Source organism: Monodelphis domestica, chromosome 1, assembly GCF_027887165.1.
Source record: "Monodelphis domestica isolate mMonDom1 chromosome 1, mMonDom1.pri, whole genome shotgun sequence".
In the NCBI taxonomy this organism is placed as follows: domain Eukaryota; kingdom Metazoa; phylum Chordata; class Mammalia; order Didelphimorphia; family Didelphidae; genus Monodelphis; species Monodelphis domestica.
The window spans coordinates 162,564,224-162,588,128 of NC_077227.1; the positions used below are offsets into that span (position 1 = coordinate 162,564,224).

The following is a 23,905-nucleotide window of genomic DNA, read 5'->3' on the forward strand; positions in this document are numbered from 1 at the left end:
GCAAGCACATCATTCTGAGGTCAGCTGGATGTCCCAAGACTCAAGTGTTCTGATCCTAGCTCTGCCACTAGCACACCAGCTGGAAGCGGGCAAGCCATTTCCCTTCACTGGGGGTTCAATAATGCTATCTGCAAAATAAGGTTCCTTCTCGGTTTAACAGTCTATGCTTCTTTCCTTTGTGAGGTCAAGGGAGTCTTGAGTATTTTCTCACATTCTTGTGTTTCCCGGGCTCTTGGGCTTTCTGGACATGGGCCCAAATCTCTGTCCTTCTGCTTACCATGCCATGCCATTATCTCCATGATAATGAATCCAATGGGTGACTAGTTACCCTGGCCACAGCATCACCAGACTCCAAGCTAAACTAACTACCACTCATGGATGGTGTCTGCAAACTTCCTTTTTGGGGACAGAACCCCAGAAGTACAAACTTGTGGATTGGTTGGATGGACAATCACTCCAAGTCCAAGGGGTGATGCAGTTTTCTCGTCCTAAGCAGACAGCTCACCAACATCAAAAAGAGAATGAGACAGTATGGTGGAGTAAATGGAGGGCTACCCTTGGAACACCTGGGTCTGGATCCCTCCTCAGATACTTGGTAGCTGTACGATAACCACTTACAAAACTGGTTCCCTCATCCATCAAATGGGAGTGATAATACCTGCACTCTCTCTCCTGGAGTAGTTCTGAAGAAAGCGTTTTGCAAACCTTAAAGAGCACAATAGGCATCACTACAGTCGTCTTACAACTGAAACTCGAGTCTGAGAGCTAGAAGGGCAGTAGGTGGCCATTGGGTCCAAACTTCTCACTTTTGTAGATCAGGACAATGAAGTTCAGTGAAGTCGGTCAAGTGATTCATTCCAAGATCACACATTAAAATGTAGTGGCAGAATCAGAATGAAAACTCTGATCTCCTAAATCAAGTCTGGTGCTTTCTAACTGTGCCATTCTAAAACCCTAAGAGCCATGAAATGGCCTTTGCTAAACAAGAGAAAATAGTCAGTCTTCCCCCTCCTTTAAATAAAGACCTCTTAGAAATCAGTAAAGTAACTTGGTATAGTCGATAGAGACCCAGCCTTAAAACCAGGAAACTTGAGTTCAGGCTCAACTCTAAAATATACTGGCTGTGTGACTCTGGGCAAGTCACTTAATTTCTTGGTGCTCTAGGCAGAATTTAAGTTCCAGATAAAGTGCCAACTTCTCTTGGTAGAAGCTCCCTCATCTGGGAGTTCCTATAACAAATAAACTCCATTTTTTATCCCTCTGAAACTTCAGGGGCAGGCAAGGGTTATACCTCACAATAAAACATCTTTAGGCTCACACTAAACTTTGGCACTTAAGCAGGGAGAAGGAAAGCTCATAAAGAAATCTGATAAATCCAATAGGAGAAGATCAGTAATCCAACCCCCTTCAAAACTCAGGTCAGCTCCTGTAGCACAGCAACAGAGGTATAACCCAGTTTTCCATCCTAAGACCTAGAGGACCATCTGTGCCAGCTGGGCCTGTTGCCTCTAGGCCAAGAAGACCACTCTTGGCTGAGATGTAAGCAACATTGACACGGGCCACTTGATGTATGGGATAGCAAAGTAAAAACCAATGTTTCACAGCACAGTTCACAATAACAGTACAACAGAGACAGTTCTGATCCCAGGTGGCTAAAAGAAGGGTGAAGCTTGCTTTAGAGAAATAGCAACAACCCCTGCCTGGCCCCAAAGGTTCTGTCTCAGAATCAGGGTCTAAGTTTGAAGGCTGCTCCTCTAAGCCCCATTATACAGTTGCTTTTGCAAAGTATTTGTCTTGACTGGTCATAAAGACGAGCACAGGCTCCCTTCCTTCTAGCTTGGGTGATGACCTCTTTTGAAGCAGAGGAAGGAGAACCCTGAGGAAGCAATGTTTCCCCTTCTAGGCTAACTGTCATACCAAATGAGAAATTAAGAGGCCAGAGTGGGAATCCAGCTGTTTTCAGCTACTCCACAGACTGGGAGCCAGGAAATAATTTGGAAAACCAACTAGGAAATCCCTAGTGGGGTCCAGGAGGAGGGTTAAAACCACCATTCTTTGAAACCAACTGAGTTCAGGGTTGATCTCTGGTTATGGTAAATGAGAGGAATAAAAGGGATATACACACGGTGAGAGGCAGATTGGGGAGTCCACGTACCCCGATGATGGCATTCAACTCCGTCATGGTCACCTGCTTGGCTCGTTCCACAGCCTGTGCAACTTGTTGTTGGTGCTGAAAGAAACAAGGGAGCGTGTGCGTCCATTAAAGCAATCCTTAGAATATTAGATGGTCTCTACAAGTGTCAGAAAGAATTCCAAATAAAGATTTGGATACCAAATTTACAAGCACCACTATTATTCATCATTACCTCTTTACCTTAAAAAATTATACAGCTTAGGTTATATGTGTGTCATCATGCAATACATATCTCCATGCTGTTTTGTTATGAAAGACATCTGTCACTTATACAAGAAAAAAACTCATCAAGGAAATAATGGGAAAAATGGGAAAAAATTATACAGCGTAGAAACATAATGCTAAGATGTTCTCATCATGCTCACATCTCTTTATCTCTTTTTTCAAATTTATATTATAGAGCATGAATTTGTAACCTTCCTTTATATGTGTTGTGGACAGATTTTCAGAATAATATTGTTTTTTCTAAACCCTTCCTGTATGCATGTCTTAGAATCAACATTCAGTATTAGTTCCAAGGCAGAAGAACAGTAAGGGCTAGGCAACTGGGATTAAGTGATTTGCCCAGAGTCATACAGGCAGGAAGTATCTGAGTTCACATTTGAACCCAGGACTTCCTGTCTCCATGCCTGGTTCTCTATCCACTGAGCCACCTAGCTGTCCCAGAATAATGTTCTTAAATTAATAAATTAAATATGCAAGATTACAAAGGAAACCAATGATATTAAAATATATATATATATATATATATATATATATATTTTTTTTTTTTTAAGTTCAGAGCACCCCTGGTGTAGAACAATATAAAATACAAGTACCTCCAAACCTCTTACCCAAAACACTTTCTTATTCTCTACTGACCAAATGCAGGAAAATGAAAGTTTTGTTCAAGACAGTATATTATATATACTGTACAAGACAGAAATCCATCTGTGATTAGGTAGTGAGGCAGAGTCCAATAGGATAGACAACTAGAATGGCCTTGATACATTATTTATCCCACCTTTTCACATTAAAGATAAAACAATAACAGCAACCAGTACTTTATGGTTAACAAAGTATTTTAGTATATTATCTCATTTGATTCTTACAACCAGGGGTCATCAGGCTCCCACCCAGGCCCAGAATTGAGAAATGTTTAATAAAATCAATAAAAATACAAAACAACATAGATCATTTTAATTTGTGGTTTTCTAGGTCAATATGTGGCCCATAAGGATCCATTTCTATTTGAGTTTGACACTACTGTTCACAATAACTCTGCAAGGTAGGGGCTACCATTCTGGGAATAATTCTATAAGTAAGGAAGCTGAGACAGAGAGCTAAAGTGATTTGCCCAGGATCAACTGAAGGAGCTCATGTTGTTCTGATTCTACTGTTTTATCCGCTATACCAAGCTGGGGTTGGAATATTCAACCTCCTTGGGGAGAGTACTTGGCTGAAACTAAAAAAAAGGAAAGTTAGCAACTATCCTTTCGTACGTGCTAAGCTGTGAGACCAAAGAATTAATGAAAGTTAGAAGGGGGAAGAGAGGGAGCCTTGGTTTTAAACCACAATCACAGATCATCTAAAGGAAGAGTTTCTTCCAAAGCATAACATCACAGTACAAAATTCGGGATTGAAAGAGGAACTAGTCAAAGTTTGAGGTATCAATTACACAGAAATATGCATAATTGATAAGAAAGTATAACATATGGCCTCCAACAAGAGCCAAAATGGAAGGAGAACAAAACTACGAGGAGGAACTGCTCTTTCCACCAAAACAAATCAGTCACATCAAATTGGGAGGCAGTGTTATAGTCTGAAGTCAATGAAATTAATTAAAACTCCAGCTATTCCACTTACTTGATCTCTCTGTGAACTTGATTGCCCCTGGTTTTCTTATTGGAAAATGAGTGATTTGGTTGAGATGATCTCTAAGGTCCCTTCTCACCCAAAATCTAGGATCTTTTGATACTAACCAAGTAGAAGGCCTTTTAAAAAGTTAGTCTGGGGGCAGCCGGTTAGCTCAGTGGATTAAGAGCCAGGCCTAGAGACGGGAGGTCCTAGGTTCAAATCTGGCCTCAGACACTTCCCAGCTGGGTGACCCTGGGCAAGTCACTTGACCCCCATTGCCTAACCCTTACCACTCTTCTGCGTTGGAGCCAATACACAGTATTGACTCCAAGATGTAACGTATGGGTTTACAAAAAAAAAAAAAGTTAGTCTGACTACTGGGTCTGTATCCCAATGAGATAATAAAAAGGGGGAAAGGATCTACTTGTACAAAAATATTTATAGCAGCTTTTTGTTCTGGAAAATAATTGGAAACAGAGGGGATGATGTCCATCAATTGGGGAATGGCTGAACAAACTGTGTTATATGTTAGTGATAGAATACTATTGTGCTATAAGAAATGCTAAGCGAGATGATTTCAAAAAAGCTGGAAAGATCTGCATGAACTGATGAAGAGAGAAATAAGCAGAACTGGGAGAACATTGTATATAGTAACAGCACTATTCTATGATGATTAACTGTGAAAACTTGGCTACTCTCAATGATCTAGGACAATTCTGAAAGACTTATGAGAATGCCATCCACCTCTGGAGAAAGAATTGTTGGGAGTTGGATTGATATGGATCAAAGCATACTGTCTTTCACATCAGTGTATTAGGGTTTTATTTGGGTGTTTTGGTTTTATATGAGTGTGCTCTTACAACAATGACCAATATGGAATGGAGGTATGTTTTGCATGATAACACATGTTTGACCCAGGTCAAATTGCCTAGAATCTCTGAATGGGGGGAGGAAAAGAAAGAACTTAGATTTTACAATTTTGGAACACATGTTGAAAATTATTATTATACAAAATTGGGGAAAATATCTTTGAATCAAAAAATGTTTTTACTAGGGGGAAAAAAGCTAGTGTGAGGACAAGTAGGATCAATGTGTTCTCTTTGATCTAGGCTGACCATTTAATGAGAGCTTTTACTCAAGAGAATTTGTTTCTCACAGAAATGACATGGATTTACAACTGGGAGAGACCAGAGGTCATCTCATCCAACTCCCTCATTTTTATAGATAAGAAAACTGAAATCTATAATAATATCTTCATAACTATGGGCAGGGTTGCCTTGAACTTACAGGTTACAAACTAAGCCAGTCAAATGCCCCCTTTGACTAAATCAGTCCCTGTCTCTTGAAACTGCTCAAGCTTCTTCAGATCCATATTATCAAACTTAAGACAGTGGCTTCTGAACCATTCAAAAACAATGGTTTGGAAATTCATTAGTCCTTTGTAAAGGCAGGAGAGAAAGGGGATGAAAACATATCTTACCTCTTGTGACAGAAAAGGCATGATCTGAGCTAAAATTGTGTTCAGTCTCTTAGCAATCTCTGTCTAAAAAGAAAAGGAGATCACATTAAGTTTCATGCATCAACTTGGGTGCATAAATCAAAGTCATTGAAATGTCACCATCAAGACTAATTCCAGACTCTGAACCACAATGCAAAACTGCATGCTCTTTTAACAAGCAATAGCATCCTTCCCTCTGCATGAGCTCATCCAAGGTTGGTTAGAGGGAAGGCATCTGTAATAGAGGTTCGAGCTGGCAGGGACTTGAGAGATGATGTCTCACCCTTTATACTTATATTCAGAAAACCAATAGGCTGGCTCCAGGCATCAGGATTCTCCAACCTGCATGTCTTTAGAGGCTCTGATTTCTTATCAAAGACTTTCTATTATTCTACAAGAACACAGAGTGGTTGTTCTAGCTGATTACTGAAAAAAAATATGTTAGGTAGATCTATTCAAGGTCTCAAATAAGCTGGAAAATAATATAGTGAAATTTCTTAGTACTGTAGCCAAAGAGCCTGGCAATTGTGAGGCTTGCCAGCAGTAACCTTTCTATGTAGGCAGAATGCAGTACCAAGACTATCTTACTCAATCACTCACTTGTACATCACACACACACACACACACACACACACACACACACACACACACACACACACACACACACACACAACCTCCTCAAAAAAGCCTAACCATAAATTCTACTATGAGATATATTCCTCTAGATCAAAAATGCTATAAATTCTAAAATTCATCCGAATAACCCTGGAAAGGTACAAAATTGAGGTAGAGGTTTAAAAACTTGCTCAGGGTCACAGAACCAGATTTGAATTTAGGTCTCCCTGATTTCAGGTTCTTTGGGCACTCTATTGGGTCAGCCCAGTTTTGCTTGTTTCATGAAACTATTGGGAAAGTTTTGGCTTCCGTTGATGGATAACTCCTAGGCTTTTTTGACTTTAGTATTGTTTTGGTACCTACTATGGAAATAGAACAAGAAGTTACTTTTAAAGTATGTATCAAAAGGAATTTTACAAAATAGATATAATTCAACAAGTATCTATTAAGCTTTCAGTATCCCCTGCTGTCTCTCTCTACTTGCCAGTGATGAGATAAACATAACTATAGGATAAAATTAAGTCTACTTAAAAAGTTTTCAAGCCCTACATAGGCACCTGCCTTTGAGATGACCTTTTCTCCTACTCTTGCCCCTCCTGCTCTCAGCAGATGCTGCTTTTGGTCTTCCTCTTCCATTCTACATTAGTTATTCTCTCTGAACCATAAAGAAATAGATCCTAAAGGCCTACAGGTGATGACAGGTAATTAGATATGGAGGGATTTTAGATACTTGGAAGGTCCAATTTAGAAACTCACTACAGCCCAATCTGCATTGTTTTGTTTTAAATCAAACAGTTTTAAAAATAATTTTAGCCTGCCTATTATTTCTCAATCTTCCTTGATAATCAATACCCTATCTCCCTGCCTACCCACTAATATTAGGTAAGTGGGACACCTGAATTGAAATAGTCCCAAATAATTTAAAATTTGCCCACAAATATTCTGGGGATCAAGCTCATTGGTTCATTCTACAATCCTTGGTTCACTCTTAGTCAAGAACCTTTCTGGATTCCATGGAGTTGAGGTAGGACAATAGTTTTTCCCATAATTTTTTTTAAATCCTCCATTAAGGGGAAAACAAACAATATTCCTGGAATTTTATTTCAAAGTTAACATGTCTTTCCTTATACAAGCCAATCTCTGTATGATAAAGATCTTGGAGAGAGGGAGGAAAGAAGGAAGGTAGGTCCACTCAAGAGGAATACTTTGAACAGTTCTCTTAAGAGATTTGACCTGTATTGACATCCCCCTTCTTAATGAATCCATCTGTTTTATGCTTAATTTAAGATCTTCACCATTTGGTAGGTGAAGGAAAAAAGGTAGAGAACTAACTAAGGATTGCAGGTGCAGTCATCCAAACTCTAGAGCTCTTGCCAACAGCACATGCCAGTGGCCAGTGGTTTGAGGAGAAATGTCTATTTGTGGGCAAACCTGGGGTGAGAAGGGGTGATAGTAGAAACAGAAGGCACTAAGTGTTGACATACCAACCTAAGGCTAAGTAAGACCTTCATTAAACAGAAATGGCCCAGCCATACCTGCCCAACCTCAATGGGGCCTCTGGCAGCTGCTGCTGCTGCCTACACTACCTTCTCTTTGGGAAGACAGGAAAGAACGCTTCAAAGTTTTCCAGCTGGCCATGACCTAGTATGCAATTAAAGCACTCACTTGTGGATGAAAGGTTCTTTCCAGTTGCCAACTTCCTTTGGCAAGCCAAAGTAGACTTTGAACACAACTGGTCAGTGTCAGGGCCTTAATGGTTTAATAAAAAATGAGAACGACTCCCCTTCCCCTCTTCCTACAGAGAAAGAACAAAAAAGAGGCCCCAGGATTTAAGGCTGTAGACTCCCTGAAGACAGAGATCCAATCTTTTCTATAGTGTATGCCTCTCAACTCCTGCAGTGCCTGGTGTGGTGCCCAATGTCATCTGATTCCCCAGAGTCACAACAAGTGACTTCAGCAAGATTTTACGATATATTTACCCAGTTGAGTTCTGTTCTCTGTTGCTGAGAAATCAGCTGGGGTTCTTTGGGAATCTTTTGTAAGCAACTTCAATTGCGTTCTCTGCTTCTTTACCCATAAAGGAAATAGCTCCTGATCCTCTTTTCTTCTATCCCTCCATAATCTTCCCTGCCATTCCATAATCATCCAAACACAATTCTTCCAGGAAAAAAAAGACTGAAGTGCTTAGCACAAATGTGTCTGTCGAACTATATTGAAGCCAAATCAAAAACATTTTCAAATTCTCCAGATTAGCCATATTCTTCCCTTCTCTCCTGCTATTTTTTAACAGATTATGTGAATCAGAAATACAAGTGCCATTCAGCAACTATCTGGAAAATGAGGGTATTGGACTAGATCATACTTAATTTTCCCTCCATGATCCTGGCTTTTTTTCAGGCAGACTTTTTTTTTTAAATTTCAGTGATTAAGAAAACAAAAATCACCTTCTGATACATCTTATCAAATTCAATACTAGTGTGTCCTGATCTTGACAGTGCATTTAATAGTCTCTATCAGAAGTTTTCCAAATTCCCTAGTGAAAGGAACTGCTTTCTCATCTTTGCTGCCAAGATTAGTCATGACAGTTATTCCTGGTGTGAATTCAGTTCAGGAGACACTTACAATGATCTTGTCATTAAGTCATTCAAGTCTCATGGTCACTGTGCAAATATTATAAAACCCCATTTTACAACTGAGGAAACTGTAAGCAAGCATTAAGTTTAAATGATTGTCTCCAAGGCAACAGAAGTACAAGGGACAGAGTAAGAATCTGAACTAAGGATTTTGCACTCCATAACCACTGGGAGTTCCCATTATTGTTCCATGCATAGCTCATGTTTCTTTGCTGTTTTTTTGGTTAAGTTCCCGCCCTTTCCCCCCTCCCCCCAATTGGGGAGGAGAAAGTCTCCTGGAGATATAGAAAATAATACTTAAAGGATCTCCCAACCTCCATGACACCAAGGTCCAATTTAGAAGATAACATTTAATAATTTGGAATCCCTTGGAAGAGTGGCTTTTAAAAGAAAATATACCACAGGGGTTAATAACTGTGGCCTCTCAGATCGAAACAGCTGTTAAAACAGCTGTTGATCCAACTCCAACAAGCTCAGAGAAAGAAATTAAGAACTGCTACTTTGACAAAGGAGACTTTGGTCAAAAGCACAAATTGGAAGGAGATCAAACAGTTTTAAAATTCCTTTTCGTAATTCAGAGCAATCTGTTATCAATAGAGTATACAGGCTTCATTAGGTCAATCTGCATCTTCTCCACCATCTTTGTCTTATGCGCTTGGTCTTTTAGCAAAACCATCAGAAATTCAACTGACAGTGGGCATGTTAAGGTGTGTATTTGAAGATCAACTTTGAGAAAGCAGTTTGGAAGAGATCATTTGGGGCTTCTACTACCTACCTGCTGTCAGTCCCCTCCTAAAATTTCTTTCCACATGGAGCTTCAAACCACCCAGTTTTCCTGGTGGACAAATCACAGTTCCTCCTTTAGAAACAACTGAGATTATTCCTCTAGTCAGGAGGTAAACCTTCCTAAATGTGGGAAATAAAGACCTTTGGGAGGTCATCTAGCTCAAACCCCCCCCCTCAGTTTACAGAGGCCCACCCCAGAAAGGTAAAGATTTGCCTAAGATCACATAGAAATAACTAGCAGAGCTTGAACTTCAACTCAGATCTCTTGACTCAAGTTCAAGGCATTTCCCACTTCACCATATAAATTTTGAATCTGTCCCATAGTTAGGGACACTAAGAAGTGACCCCTATAATTTCCATGGAGATATAGACTTTGCTAGGGAAATGAAGAGCACAAACAAGTTAGGGGGCAAGTTTAGATTGCTTGAGAGTAAAATAGTCCCATAGGACTCTAAAATTTTGTCCTTCTTTGATCAAATAGTTTCCGGATATTCCACTATTGCTTCCTGTTCCCCTCTCCATTATATTTAGTAAATGCACTGGGAATCTCATGTTTTGTAAAGCCAACATTTTAAAAGAACTTTAAAGAAAACAAATTAGGAAGAAAAAATGTGCTTCCAAAGTCAAACAGAACATCTAGGAATCATCTATAACACAGGTTCTTTGTATTAGCATGAATAATCAAGAGTTGATTACATTGGAAACTCCTTCTTCCACTCCCCCCTCAAAGGAAGTTAAATTTGTTGCTCTATTTACACTTTAGCCTTGAAAATATTTTAAAGGATATTTTTTACCTTAAGTTTTAATTAGCATAACTAATAACTAATAAAAAGGAATGTGGGCAATTAAAAAATAATGGCAACTAACATTTACTTTCTCTTGCAAGGATTACAAAGCACTTTTCTCATAGTAGCATTGGGAAGTCAGTAATACAAAAATCATTATTCACAGCTTAACAAGTGAATCATAGTATTGAGAGTACCCAGAGGTCTTACAGATATCCTCAAATGGCTCTGCCTGTAGCCCCCTTCCTTCATTCAGTGTGTTGAGAGAAGAAAGAATCCACATGTATAAAAATATAGCAGTTTTTGTGGTGGCAAATTAAAAACTTAGGGAATGTCTAAAAAAAGTTATTGTGTAATATACATATTCTGTGTGGTGCATAACTGAATGCCATTGTGCTTTAAGAAATAAATAGAAAAGTTTCAGAAAAACATGGGAAGACGTGAATTGATGCAAAATGGAGAGCAGAAAAACCAGGAGAACAATTTCTACAATAATAGCAATATTGTAAAGACAAACTTTGAAAGATTTACTCATGTTGATCAACAAAATAACCAGTCACAATTCTAGAGGACTCAAGATGAAACCTGCTATCCACCTCCTGATAGTGAGGTGATAGACTTGGCATGCAGAATGAAGCATGTATTTTTTGGTCACGAGGAAATCTGCTTTGTTTGACCATGCAGTGTTTCATAGATTTTTTTTTTTGCTTTCTCAAATTAGGTATTGAGGGTAAGAGGTAGAGAATGTGAATCTGAAAAAAAAAATGATATATACATATATTTTTAAAGAATAGAAGCTTCTGGGGGCAGCTAGGTGGCTCAATGGATTAGGGAGCCAGGCCTAGAGACAGGAGGGTTCCAGGTTCAAAACTAGCCTCAAATACTTTCTAGCTGGGTGACCCTGGGCAAGTCACTTAACCCCCATTGCTTAGTCCTTACCACTCTTCTGTCTTCAAAATAATACACAGTATTGATTCTAAGATGGAAGGTAAGGGGTTGGAAAAACCGAAAAGCTACTTGAAGGTAGAGATGATTTCCCTTTTAATTGTATTCCCAGTGCTTATCACAAAGCCTAGCACATAATAAATTGTTTTATCTATGCGCTTAAAAATAAAATAACTTTCCCCAAATTATGCCAGCATTGTTGCAGAACCAAAGTTTCAAAATCAGTACTCCTTCCCCCAACATCAATTGCAATCTTATCAAATGAGATAATGTATGTACTGTGCCTTGTGAACCTTTAAAGGGTTCTAAGTAGGCTGCTATTATTATTATTGCCCCTCCTATGATCCTAACTATATTTATAAAGATATTTATAAAGATGATTTCTTCTTTGCAGGATCATTGCAATCAGTTTCCCTTTGATTCTGGGAAGCTCCAGGTGAGCTGTCTTCATCTCAAATTGAGAGAATGGTCAGAAAGAATCACGGTCTCCAGAGCCTCCAGTCCAAATGTTACTAACAGCAGGGTGCTAGAGATTAGCCAGCGGCAGTCAAATATTTGAAGATTTCAGAACAGCATGTCCTGGGCACAGCTTTACCTTAAAATATTCGATTACATGTTATGTATTTCCAAAATGACAGGTCTTTGATAGAGCTCAAGTGTTTAACTATAAGATAACCTTTCTTTCTAGTGAATTGCTCCTCAGCCCAAGCTAGGAAAGAAAAGGACATAGAAATAAAACTTGCCCTGCTGCTTTGGCAGGGCCTGGACTAAGAGGCAGAGGCAAAGCCAAGTGGACCTGAACCCCTAAGGAGTAGCACTGAGGTGTTAGGTTTGGGTTCAGCCTTCTAAGAACGGGTGTCACTTGGGCTATGCACTAGAGCTAGGGTAGGAAAAAAAAACAGCAAGGAAAGTTGAAGGCTCAAGGTAAATAAATGATCCACTTAGCAGCAGCAGGAGATAATGACCCCAGCTACTCATGGGGCTGGTGAAGGCTTCCATCACAGATTGCTAAATGATAGGTGATCCTCCTTAAAACCCCTTTTAGCATTGACATATTGATCAAATTATATATAACTACAACTCCATTAAATATTTATGTCTTCCAAGGGAACCTATTGAATTCTTTATGCAAGGAGGACTAAAAGTATTAGGCCCTACAGCCTTCCAGTGTTATTGTTTATTGGGGATTTGTGATCACCCTCCCCACCCCCACAACCCCACCTTACAGCCCAACTCAAAACCTTTAACCAGCCCTAGAGGCAGTCTACTAATTGGTGACAGGAGTAATCCCAGCAATTATGCCCTTAAGGCAGAATTCAAAATTTGGCCCCTAGAAAATCCATCCAGGGTTAAGGATTATGGTTATTGTGGGAGGACTGAAGCCAATTTAACACACTTCCCATCCTACCCCATAATTTTGACATTTAGGTTAAGTGAGTCAAAGGAAAAACCTGACAAATTAGTCAAGGATTTGAGCATTGTGACCTTGAGTAAGTCATGTTCCTGTATCAACCTCAGCGAAGATCATCTGTCAGAAGAGGGAGTTGGCCCAGATGGCTGTAAAAAGTCTAGCCAAACTGATCTAGGGGTTCACCTTCCTTTTGATCCCCGATCTTCCGTATGCCTAGAATGCCTTGCATCATCGCTACTCGTTGAAATCTTGCCCACTCTTCAAGATCCTTGGTGTTTTGGAATTTGGGGCATCTTGGAATTTAGGGCATTAAGATACCTTAAATATTATCCCTTTTCCATGAAATCTTCCCCTATGTCCTTAGCTGGAAATAAGCTTTCTCTCCTCCAAATGTCCTTAATGCTTGGTTCTGCCTAATCCACTCAGCAGTGAATTCTTTTTTATTATAATTAGGTACATATCTTCTGTTCCTTAGCTCCTAGATGGAAGGCATAAGTGCCTAGCACAGTGCTAGGTACCTAGTTGGCATCAAATAATTTGTCTCTCCTGGCTCTTAAGTCTTTGATTCTATTTCGCCAAAGTTTACAGGGATCAGACTTCCTGTTAACAAGATGAAATAATCTTTAAATATTTGTTCACTTTAATTTCTCAGTTCCCAAACACATTTAAATCTGCTTGCCTCTCACCCCCACGATCCTCCCCCTCCCATACCCACTCCTGCTTTAGGTTTATCAAGCCCTCAAAGAGATCACTTGTATAACCAGAAACAGGGGAAGCTTTCATAGGACATACTCCCCCCACTCCCTCACATACATACCCCCAAACACTGCCCATTCATCCTGAATCCTAAAAACCAATAGGGCCTTCTCTGACAGAGCCTCCGGCTGCTACCCACCCCTTCCACACTCCCCTCCTCATACCCTGCCCCCTCCTTAGTTTAGCTCCATCAGCCAACTCCTGCCACAAAAAAAATCTCAATTCATCACTATGGGGTTGCCATAGCAACCCCCAGCCACCTAATCCCCTTAGAACATTATGCAAATCTCCTTCTCCCAGCAACAGGCTGTTTTTTTTTTTAAGTAAACTACACAGAGGTAGGTCATTAAATTGAATTTTGGGGTCTCTCTCATCAGAATTAATGCTGAGGTTTTTTTTTTTTTTTAATTATAGTAGCTCCCCTAGGAGAAGGAATTTTTTTGGGGAGGTGTCCAATTGAACTGAGAAGAACTGGGAAAAAAAGAAGTGAGTGTATTAGAGTAGGAAAATGAGAAGCAAATCAAGCCACCCTTATTTGGCATACCCTTTGGCCAGCTGCCCTTCACTTTTTTTTTTTTAAATTACAACCTACCTCAAAGGGCTATTATGAGGAAAGGGCTTTGGAACTTGTCAAGTGCTATATAAGTGTGAGCTATTATTAACTATTATCATTGTGAAATGAAAAGGGCAAAAGACTCCCCCACTCTCCTGTCATGTGCTTCAGTTTAGCTATTGTATTCAATTATAAAAATATACCTCCTCCCCCCCCCCCAAAGCTAGTCCTCTGCCCATCTTCAAGGACTGGGACATGTGAATGAGAAGCCCCAAAATCACAGTGCTAAAAGGCACCTTTATAAGTCACCTGCAAGATCACAAAGGAGGCAGTGCTCAGAGAGATGCCCAGGCTTTTTCCATACTACATATGGCAAGACACTTTTTACTTCTAGGCAACTAAGTAGTGCTGGATATGGCATCAAGAAGACCAGAATTTGAATCAGGCCTGAGAAATTTCCTAGCAGCGTGACCCTCTGCAAATCACGTATCCTCATTTAGCCTCGGTTACCTCATCTATAAAAGGGGGATAATAATAGCAACTACTTTCGCAGGGTCCTTCTGAAGCACAATTGAAATAAAGCATGTAAAATATCCCTCAAACCACATACTATATAAACACTAGATCTAAATCTAAATTATTACTGCTGTTACTTCACACTTGAGTCCTAGAGTTCTAGCTAGATCTTTGTCCCTGTTAATTTATTCCTGGTCCAGGAGAACTACCTAAAATATCATCTCCTTCCCTCTATCCACACACCCAAGTTTGGAGTTGGAGCAGCCTTTGTAACTCAGTTTCCCATATTCCAAGAGGCTACCCACCCCGTGGGCTCCTCTCTCAACATCCAGATTGTTCTTCAATGGTATCCAACTCTCTGTGACCCCATTTTTGGGTTTTCTTGGCAAATATACTGGAGAATATTGAGGCAAACAGGGTTAAGTACCTTGCCCAGTTTTAAGTGTCTAAGATCTGTCCATTGCACTACCGAGCTGCCCAACATCCAGGTATATGACTTGAAAAATACCCCAGTGACTCTTGGAAGAAATGTGATGTGATTTTATTGGTTGGCAACACTTTGTTTTCCTCCAGATTTGTTGATGTCATCTTTTTTTTTAACTCTTATCTTCTGTCTTAGAATGAAGTATCAGTTCCAAGGCAGAAGAGTGGTTAAGGGTTAGGCGATGGGGTGAAGTGACTTCTCCAGATCACATAGCTAGGAAGTGTCTGAGGCCAAATTTGAACCCAGGACCTCCCATCTCTAGGTTTGGCTCTCATCCACTAAGTCACCTAGCTGCCCCCATCTGTCTTAAGACCCTCTTTGGAGGCATGAAAGGGACCCTTATTTCCTTCCAGTTAATGAAAGTTAAGGAATGGAGCTCATCAGTATCCTTGTAAAAAGCCAGAAGAGAACTGGATAGAATCCCCAGATGACTTGGGCTTAAGAAATAGGTTTCCCTGAAGAGTTCCAAACCTGCAAAGGTGTATAAAACACTGAGCGGGATTATCTGGAGATTCCTTGCTGGATCACAACTCCCTGAGAAAATACACATGCTGTAAAGCCCTGCACACAAGGACTAGGTATCACTGAGCACCGACAGAGTTCAAAGCCAAGAGTTGTAGAAAGAACTGCAAAGCTGCTTTTGAGAGTCTTAAATACAAGTATTTTTTTTTCAAACCAAAGCGAAAGTCAGATCTCATTTTTTTTCCGCCAAAAAATGTCTCTATTTTACTTGAAGTGAGGAAAGGATGGGCTCAGTTTGTCTTTGGTTAGGCCTTTTTTTTTTTTTGAGGGGGGGTAAAAGAGAGATGCCACAACTGTATATGGGCATCAAGGGAGTGTAATTAATGTTGTAACAATGTTTCTTGGTTTTTTGGCAAAAGACAGGAAGATAATCATATGACTTGGTTCTAGAATTCCCTTAGTACAAATATAAGTCCTTGAGAGCAGGGATCATGTCTATTTTTCTCTTTTATCCTCAGGATAAGATAGGACATGAATGAATGCTTATTGGGACAGGAATCCAACATTACATTTCCTAAGCTCTGGAGAATTTTCTCAAAAAAAAAAACAAAACAAAAAAACCATGATTTTTTTTATTTTTAAGAATTTATAAAGTACCCAGTTCAAAACTGTCTTTCATGGCCTGAACAAAGCTACCTCCTCAATAGAGGGATCCCTTCACAAATCTCTGCCTTATTCAGAGTCCTAAAATTGGGAGTCTATCCCAACATCACCTGCCATGCCCTATATGTGTGGTCTTATCGTGTTGCCTATTTGATGTACTTAAGTTTTGTTTCCATTGCTAGAAGGACTTCAAGAGGACTGTTGATTTCCACTTTTATCCCACATAATAAAATGGCACATGACCGGACACATAGATATTAAATAAGCATATTTTTAACAAAGATTGAAGAACTCCCTAAGAAAACTAACCCCATCCATCTCCAATGATGTTTCCAGCTCTTTAGGTTCTGGGCACAAAAGGCAGCAAGGGGCAAAAGGCTGCAGGGGGATCTGGGCTTTGCTTGTGACTAGATGAGATCTAACACGAAATAAGGAAGATCAAGGACCCAATTTTCAACTGTGCACAGTTGAATTCTAGTGAGTGCACAATGAACCCCTCATGAGTTGATACCCACATGGGACAACAAACAGAGCTAAGAAGCTTTAGGGTTAAGTCTACCTCCATAGACTAAGATTTTTTTTTAACCAGAAATTTGGTACTATTATGGTTTGGCCAGAAAAAAAGTATGGATACCAGAAGGAGAGTAGTGAGGAAAATCTGAGTGGTGGTCCTGGCTATGCTACTGACAGTGTGACTTTGGCTAAACTACTTTACCTCTCTGAGGTTCATTTACCTTATCTGTAGAAGTAGGGGAAGGGAGGAGGTAGGTGGCTCAGTAGATAGTGGCAGGAGGACCTGGGTTAGAAACTGGCCTCTGGCAACTTTCTATCTGTGTGGCTGAGCAAGTCACAATTGGTGTTAACCGTTTGCCTAGTCTTTACTGTTCTTCTGACTTAGAACTGATATTTAGTATTGATTCTAGGATAGAATGTATGGATTTATGAAAAAAAAAGAAAAGAAAAAAGGGGGAAGGGCATTGAACTAGATCTCTTAAGGTCCAGCCCCCTACTTAATATAAAAATTTTAAGATTTCTAATATGGCCCAGAACCTCTGAAATTATGCCATGTTCAAAAAATATTAATTGAAATGCAGGGTGAAAATCACATGGAAGGGTCTTCCAATGATAAATTATCTGGGGAAATGAATTAAATTAGGGATAACAACAATAGCTCATAATTACATGATGCTTTATGGTTTACCAAATGCTTCCCCCACAACCCTGTAAGGTTAAGGTTATAAGCATCACTCACTTATCCTCATTTTTACAGATGAGAAAATAGACTGAGAAGCTTGCCCATGGCCACAGAGCTAGGAAGTTGTTCTAATCCTGGCCTGACTTCTTGGGTGCCAATACCACACTTTTTCTCATAGTTCAATACTATCCAGAAGAGAGCAGAACTATAAGATTTCCAAGCTAGTAAGGGCCTCAAAGATCATCTAAGTTCAGACCGTGCATCTTCTTCAAAAAGCACTCATTCAGTTTTCATTATTCAATTTTGCCTAGCTGGGAGGAGCTGTGTAGACAAGCTCAGTGACTCTGGGAGCTTTGCTGTCTAAACCTAAAGCCTGTATAGTCAGCAAGGATAAACAATGCAATTCTGAAAATTCAGCTGGAGTTCCCAAGAGACTTAAGTGTCATAAAACCGTTCAGGTCTCATTCCAGCCAAAAAAAACCCCCAAGGCATGGACAGTCCAGCCTAGAAAATTTGTCCCCCTCCCCCTTTTCCTCAGGCACTTAGTCCAGATAGCATTCCAGATCAAGGACACAGTTTGTCCTTAAGAGCTATCCATGCAAATACATGCTTCTCCCTCCACAAATATGTATACACATATACTCTGAAAAGCCTAAAAGGGCTGAATATCTACACTAAAAAAGACCAAAAAAAATGAAAATGGAAGAGGAAAGGGGTGGACACAAGAGAAGAAACAATCTTGGATGTAAGTCACTGGAAGCATTTGTTGAAAACAAGATATTGTCCCTTTAAGCATATGAAAACAAGGCCCTTGAGCTGGCAGTTCTCACTGCGGTACACAATTATGGGTACTTTCAGCTGTCTAGCACTCTTTCAAGTGCTCTCTTAAACCAGACTGTCAATGGCATGTTGAAAGCTATTCTGCTGGCTGCTATCATTAATAGCAGAGTGGAGAGTTATACTGATGAGAATTAAATATGAGGGAGGGGGGTGGGTCACAACCAGTGATTACAGAATTACCAGTATCAGAAAGGAGACAATACCACTTTGGGGAATAAAGTCCAAACGAGCACAGTAAGTCCAGGGGAGCTGGGACCTGCAGCCTCTTGCCAACTCAGATGATGGGGAAAGAAAAGAGCTTCCACCCTAATGGGGCTTCAGCAGATGGATCGAGGCCAGACCTGGAGGGTCTCTGCAGGGTGAAGACAGGGTCAGAAGTCCAGGGCTGAGAAGGAAGGAAGGACCTGAGAGTTCAGGCCACCTGAACCCAGTTCTCTCATTTTGCAGACAAGATAGGAGCCTTTCCCAAGGTCACAACTAGTTGCTTCTCAGATCTGGACTATATCACTGGACTGCTCTAGTCACTGCCTATATGTGGCTGTACAATTATCAAACCACCCACTACGTATCTTGTTCTATATTGGATATAATGGATCCAGAAAGAAAAGTATCCTGGCTCTAAAGTTTATAATCTAGTTGGATGTAAAACCCAATGGAATGGAGTGTTGGCTATGGGAGGGGGGTGGGAGAGGAGGGGAGGGAAAGAACATGAATCACATAACCACAGAAAAGTTTTCTTAATCAATTAAATAAAAATTTAAAATAAATTATAATATAATCTAGTTGGGAAGACCGGGCTAAAATACACAAACAGTAGGATTATTAATATACATGAATCCCAACTGCGTATTATAAAACAAAATAAATGACAACAGCAAAAACCCTGGTTACTAAGAAAGGCAAATATGTCCAAGTTTTGCCTGAATCACTCAAATACTTATTTTTTTGCAGATATCCTTAAGTATATTTTCTCAAACTATCATGGACTCAAATTATCTACCCTAGGTTCTCCTACTCATCCCACTCAAAAATAAACCAACAAGGGGCAGCTGGGTGTCCCAGTGGATAGAGCCAGGTCCAGAGACAGAAGGTCCTGGTTTCAATTCTAGCCTTGGACACTTTTCTAGTTATGTGATCCTGGGCAAGTCACTTGACCCCCACTGCTTAGTCCTTACCGCTCTTCTGCCTTGGAACCAATACTTAGTATTGATTCTAAGATAGAAGGTAAGGGTTATTTTAAAAAATGAAAGAAAAAAATAAACCAACAAAGTCTTCTCAGAATTTGAGCAACCATTTTATCAATCATCTATTACAGGCAAAACACTTCATAATGGAAAACATGTATATAGTGCCTACAATGTACCAGGCACTGTCCTAATTGCTTTGCAAACTTTAGTCTCATCTGATCTGAACAACAACCCTGAGGTGTTATTATTATCTCCATTTTACAGTTGAGGAAACTGAGGTTAAGTGACTTGCCACAGTCACAAACCTATTCTGTGTCTGGAGGCCACAACTTCTTTTGTCCTGACTCCAGATACAGACATCTATCCACTGTGCCATCTAGTTCTAAGTCTTTGATCAATTCTTCTAATCTTCAAAGAATCCAGTAAGAAGGGTGGGAAATTTGGTAGAGGATAATATTTAATAATGATCACATGCGTGGTTAAACATACATGTAACAAAGTGCTCTGAAACTTCAGGTCAGAAAAATTACTTCCTATTTCATGGCTGGATCTTGAAAGAGAAAAAGAGTTATGAACGAACATTTCAGTGGGAATGCTCAAAGTATATATGTAAAGATCTGGAATAGATGACTCAGTTCCCCAGAGAAGCTCACATTTCAAAATACTGGTTTCAGGGCCCCTTTGTATTCTTTATTAAGAACTTCTAAAGACTTTTCTTTATGTGGGTTAGTTATCATTATTTACTGTTAGAAGTTACAACATATGAGTATTACTAGGAAAATAGTTTTGACTGTACAAACCTCCTGAAAAGGTTTTGGGAACCTCTTGAGACTCCCAGACATACTTTCAGAAGTGCTGTCCTTGGGGAGCAAGAGAAAAGTAACAATAGAAAGAAAGGTGAGGAACAGATTGTAGAGGGCCTTGAATTCTAAAGTACAACAATTTCTTTCAAACTGATTCATTGCCATAGCAAAACATGGGAGCTCTTGTCTTATTAAAAGAGGAGGGAACAACAACTAAGAAAATGGAATGGAGCCAAATTCTGGCAATGTTTCTGAAATGTTAGCAATTCCAACTCTGGACCAACATTTCCATCCAAACTATACCTACCTCCAATATAGATATCCTACAAAGGACTCTTATAGAATATCTGCCAGGTGACCTCTGTGATCTTTCTTCCACCACAACTCTCTATTCTATCACACATTCCAAAGAAAAGAAAATTGGGACCCAGACCTGGTTAAGTGGTCTGTGCCAGAGTTAGTCAAAGGCAAATGCAGGACTAGAACCCAAGTTTCCTGGCTCCCAAGCCCCACACCACTTCATATGCTAACTCTTCATCCCCACCCCAGGCAAAGTTCACATGCTGTCTTCACCTCTCTGCAGGAAATCTCCTACCTAGGATAACTAGTTAGGTACATGTGGATTACTATGCACTTTTAATCATTAGTTGTACAAATATTTGAATCTAACTAGCAATTCAAAACATGATGAGTACAAAGAGGGCAAGCTGACACAGTTATAAAACTTTAAATTAGGTACTCAGCACTTCTGTATACTAAGTTTATAGCCTCAGCTCCTTTAGATATTAATATAAAAGCTGGTGGCAGTTTAAATACTTGGCTTCCTAACAGCCAAGGAATGAGTTTTCAATCTTTTTCTTCTGTCTTACTTTAAAAAGCCCTTTTACTGAAGTCTGGAGGTTTATAGAACAAGAACATTTTCCTCTTAGCATATAATGTTGCTTTGAAACCAAAATGCCTTAAATCTCAGTCTTTAAAACTGACTCAGATAATCAAGTGGATTTGTGATGTCCTCGATGACAGCATACTGTCCAATGAAGGCAGATCACAGCCTTTCCATGCCTACCCATCCATATGATTCTCTTATCCATATCTTGCAATAAAATTTTGCCAAGAAAGGGGCAAGGAGCACATCCACCCAGGGCTTCTCCAATTTTTCTGACATAAGAATTCCAAGGGAACAAGAGTTTTCCCTGCATTATACCAAGGACCAGCCCTTTCTCCCCACCTTCATCCCTTCCTTGACAAGCCCCCTCCCCCCAAACACTAAAACTAAATAAAGAGGGAAGCCAGGTGGGCTCAGAGGAGAGTCAGGCCTGGAAACAGGAGGACTTAATTTCAAATCTGGCCTCAGACACTACCCAGCCCTTTCCACTCTTTTGCCTGGGAACTGACAGATTCAAAGACAGAAGGAATGGGTTTAAGAAAAACCAGCTAAATGAAGGATGGATGATAGGATAGCTTAAATTCAATATCCTGAAGTATTAGTGACCCAAACTATTAACAACGCTATCATCACTATTGTTCATTTAAGGAGGAAAGTTTATCAGCTTGCTGGGATTTGTCCCTCAATTAACTTTGTTATTTCTGGATACTCTAGCAAAACACACAACAGGGAACAAGAAAGATGAGAACTGGTAAGCTCTCAGCTCTTCTGAATCATCCTTGACATCCTGCCTGAAGGCTGGGGGTTGAATTAGATGACCTCCTAAAATCCCTGTAAGGGCAGTAAACACAGGCCAGCCCTAGAGATTTTGTAATTTACACTTTGACATAATTAGGGAGGAAGGCAGAAGAGTAGGAAGGGGAAACCATTTATTACCTCTCTAGGTATCTGAAGGCTAGGAGAGGAAGAGAAACAGAGACAGACACACAGACTGAATAGACAACCAAAACCACATCTAAAGCTTGTTTGTAAAACAAAAATGGACTGAGCTGGCACATTATCAGCTGCCCTCCTTCAATACCTTAGGCACCATCCAGCCAAACCCATAGAAACACAAACGAGCATCCATTTTTATGTGCAATTTGAAAGAAAATGTAGTTTGTAGGAGAGGGTATGGAGAGGGAGAGGAGGGGGGGAGAGAGGAGGAAGGGGGGGAGGGAAGAGGAAAGGGGGGGGGGGAAGGAGGGGGAAAGAGAGAGGGAGGGGGGAGAGAGAGAGAGAAAGAGAGAGACCTTGTCTCTTCTGTGGATTGCAGACCTCAACACTTCCAGAAGGTGCTATGTAGATAATGTATTATAGAAATGTACAAGCAATCCCCCTCCCACCCCTCTACTTTAAGAAGTACCCATCCAGTTTGTTCCAGGCAGATGTAATCACACGAACAGTCAAGTCTAGAGGGCAGGACACTGCATGAATAATTCAAGCACTCCAGTCACTTGATTGTGTGTGCAGATAAAACACCAGTCAACCGCTAAACAGGTCAGCTGATAAACTTGTTTGCTCAGGCCTAACCACCATCCACTGAATGCACCCAGTACCCATACTACAATTAGTGGCAGGATTTATTTTGCAGAGCTCTCAAAAGCCAGGGGAGTGACAAGCCCTATTAGCTTATGGTTGCATTTATCATCACAGTGTTTCCTCACCTCCTTATGCCTTTGTTCCTGCATTGCCACAGGGCGATTTCACCCAACTTAAGAGATTTGCAAGTTGAAGCTATAAGAAGTCTAAGAACCAGAAAACACTCATCAAACCGGGGAACCAGATGCCAGTGGGGGGAGGGGAGAGAACTTTACTGGGTCAATGACTCACAGATATAATAGATTAATTCCTAAATCAGCCAGAATTGAGAGAAGGCTCTTTTAGCAAAGAAGCCCATTTCTCAAATTATCACATGCTAAACAGGTTAAGATTTTGAACCAACATTTTCCTGGACACTCAGTATGCCAAAGCCCCAGACTTAAAAAACTGGGACTACTACAAAAGTCCTCTATGTTCACATGGTGTCGAGGGCTATCTTATCCACTCCTACTGGGAGCATGGAAGCCCAACACACAGCAGAACTCAACATGCAACAACATATTACACCTTAATTATAAGGCTCTTAGGATAACTGCTGCTATAAATTTTAAACTTGGGTGCAATTACTCTCTTTAAACACACCCAAGAAACTCAGCTCTTGGGGAAAAGGGTGTGAAGGGAGACAAGGAGTCAGGACAACAGTTCTTCAGTTTTTTTAGACCTGACACCCCCCAGACCCCCATCAACTTGACACTCAAGCACTGTTATTGCGCCAGCATCTAGTCCAATCTTACTGTTTTTGCAGATGAGGAAACTAGGTTTAGAGAGGTTGAATTTGCCCAAAGTCACATAAGAAGTAGCAGAGCTGGAACAGAATCAACTCCAGCCCTCTTCATTATACCACACTCCCACAAATGTTTCCCACATTATTCCCACAAATGTTAAACTTTTTCAAATAATCCCATTACAAAGCTGCATGGTTGGTTTTAACCTTCCTATCTAGAGGAAGCATTCTAAAAGGGTTCATTAAAATGTCAAGCTATAATCTTAACTTCAGTGCCTACATCCCTCTCCTGGTTAGGATGACAAATCTCTAAGTTTGCCAAAGGAATCTCTCCCCAACTGCTCAACTGAGAAACCTTTCTGGATTTTCTAGGCATGGGGCACCTAAGTGGCGTAGAAGAAAGGGTACCCTACCAGAAGTCAGGAAGACTCATTTTCCTGAGTTCAAATCTGGCCTCAAACACTTCCTAGCTTTGTGACCCTGGGCAAGTCT

At 40.2% G+C, this 23,905-nt stretch overlaps 1 protein-coding gene across 16 annotated transcripts in view; it reads right to left on the reverse strand.

Annotated features, from left to right (window-relative positions):
- TLE3 (TLE family member 3, transcriptional corepressor) overlaps positions 1–23,905 on the reverse strand; it is a 62,469-nt gene that overhangs the window by 32,994 nt on the left and 5,570 nt on the right. For 9 of the 16 annotated variants that reach the window (XM_056809019.1, XM_056809011.1, XM_016427780.2 and 6 more), the window contains exons 5-6: positions 5,511–5,573; positions 2,126–2,230 (exon numbers count right to left, since the gene is read on the reverse strand). In XM_056809019.1, coding sequence (XP_056664997.1) covers positions 2,126–2,230; positions 5,511–5,573 — 168 coding nt within the window. The remainder of the gene's footprint in view (positions 1–2,125; positions 2,231–5,510; positions 5,574–23,905) is intronic. The other 7 variants (XM_007479644.3, XM_007479642.3, XM_016427784.2 and 4 more) reach the window with 1 other exon arrangement.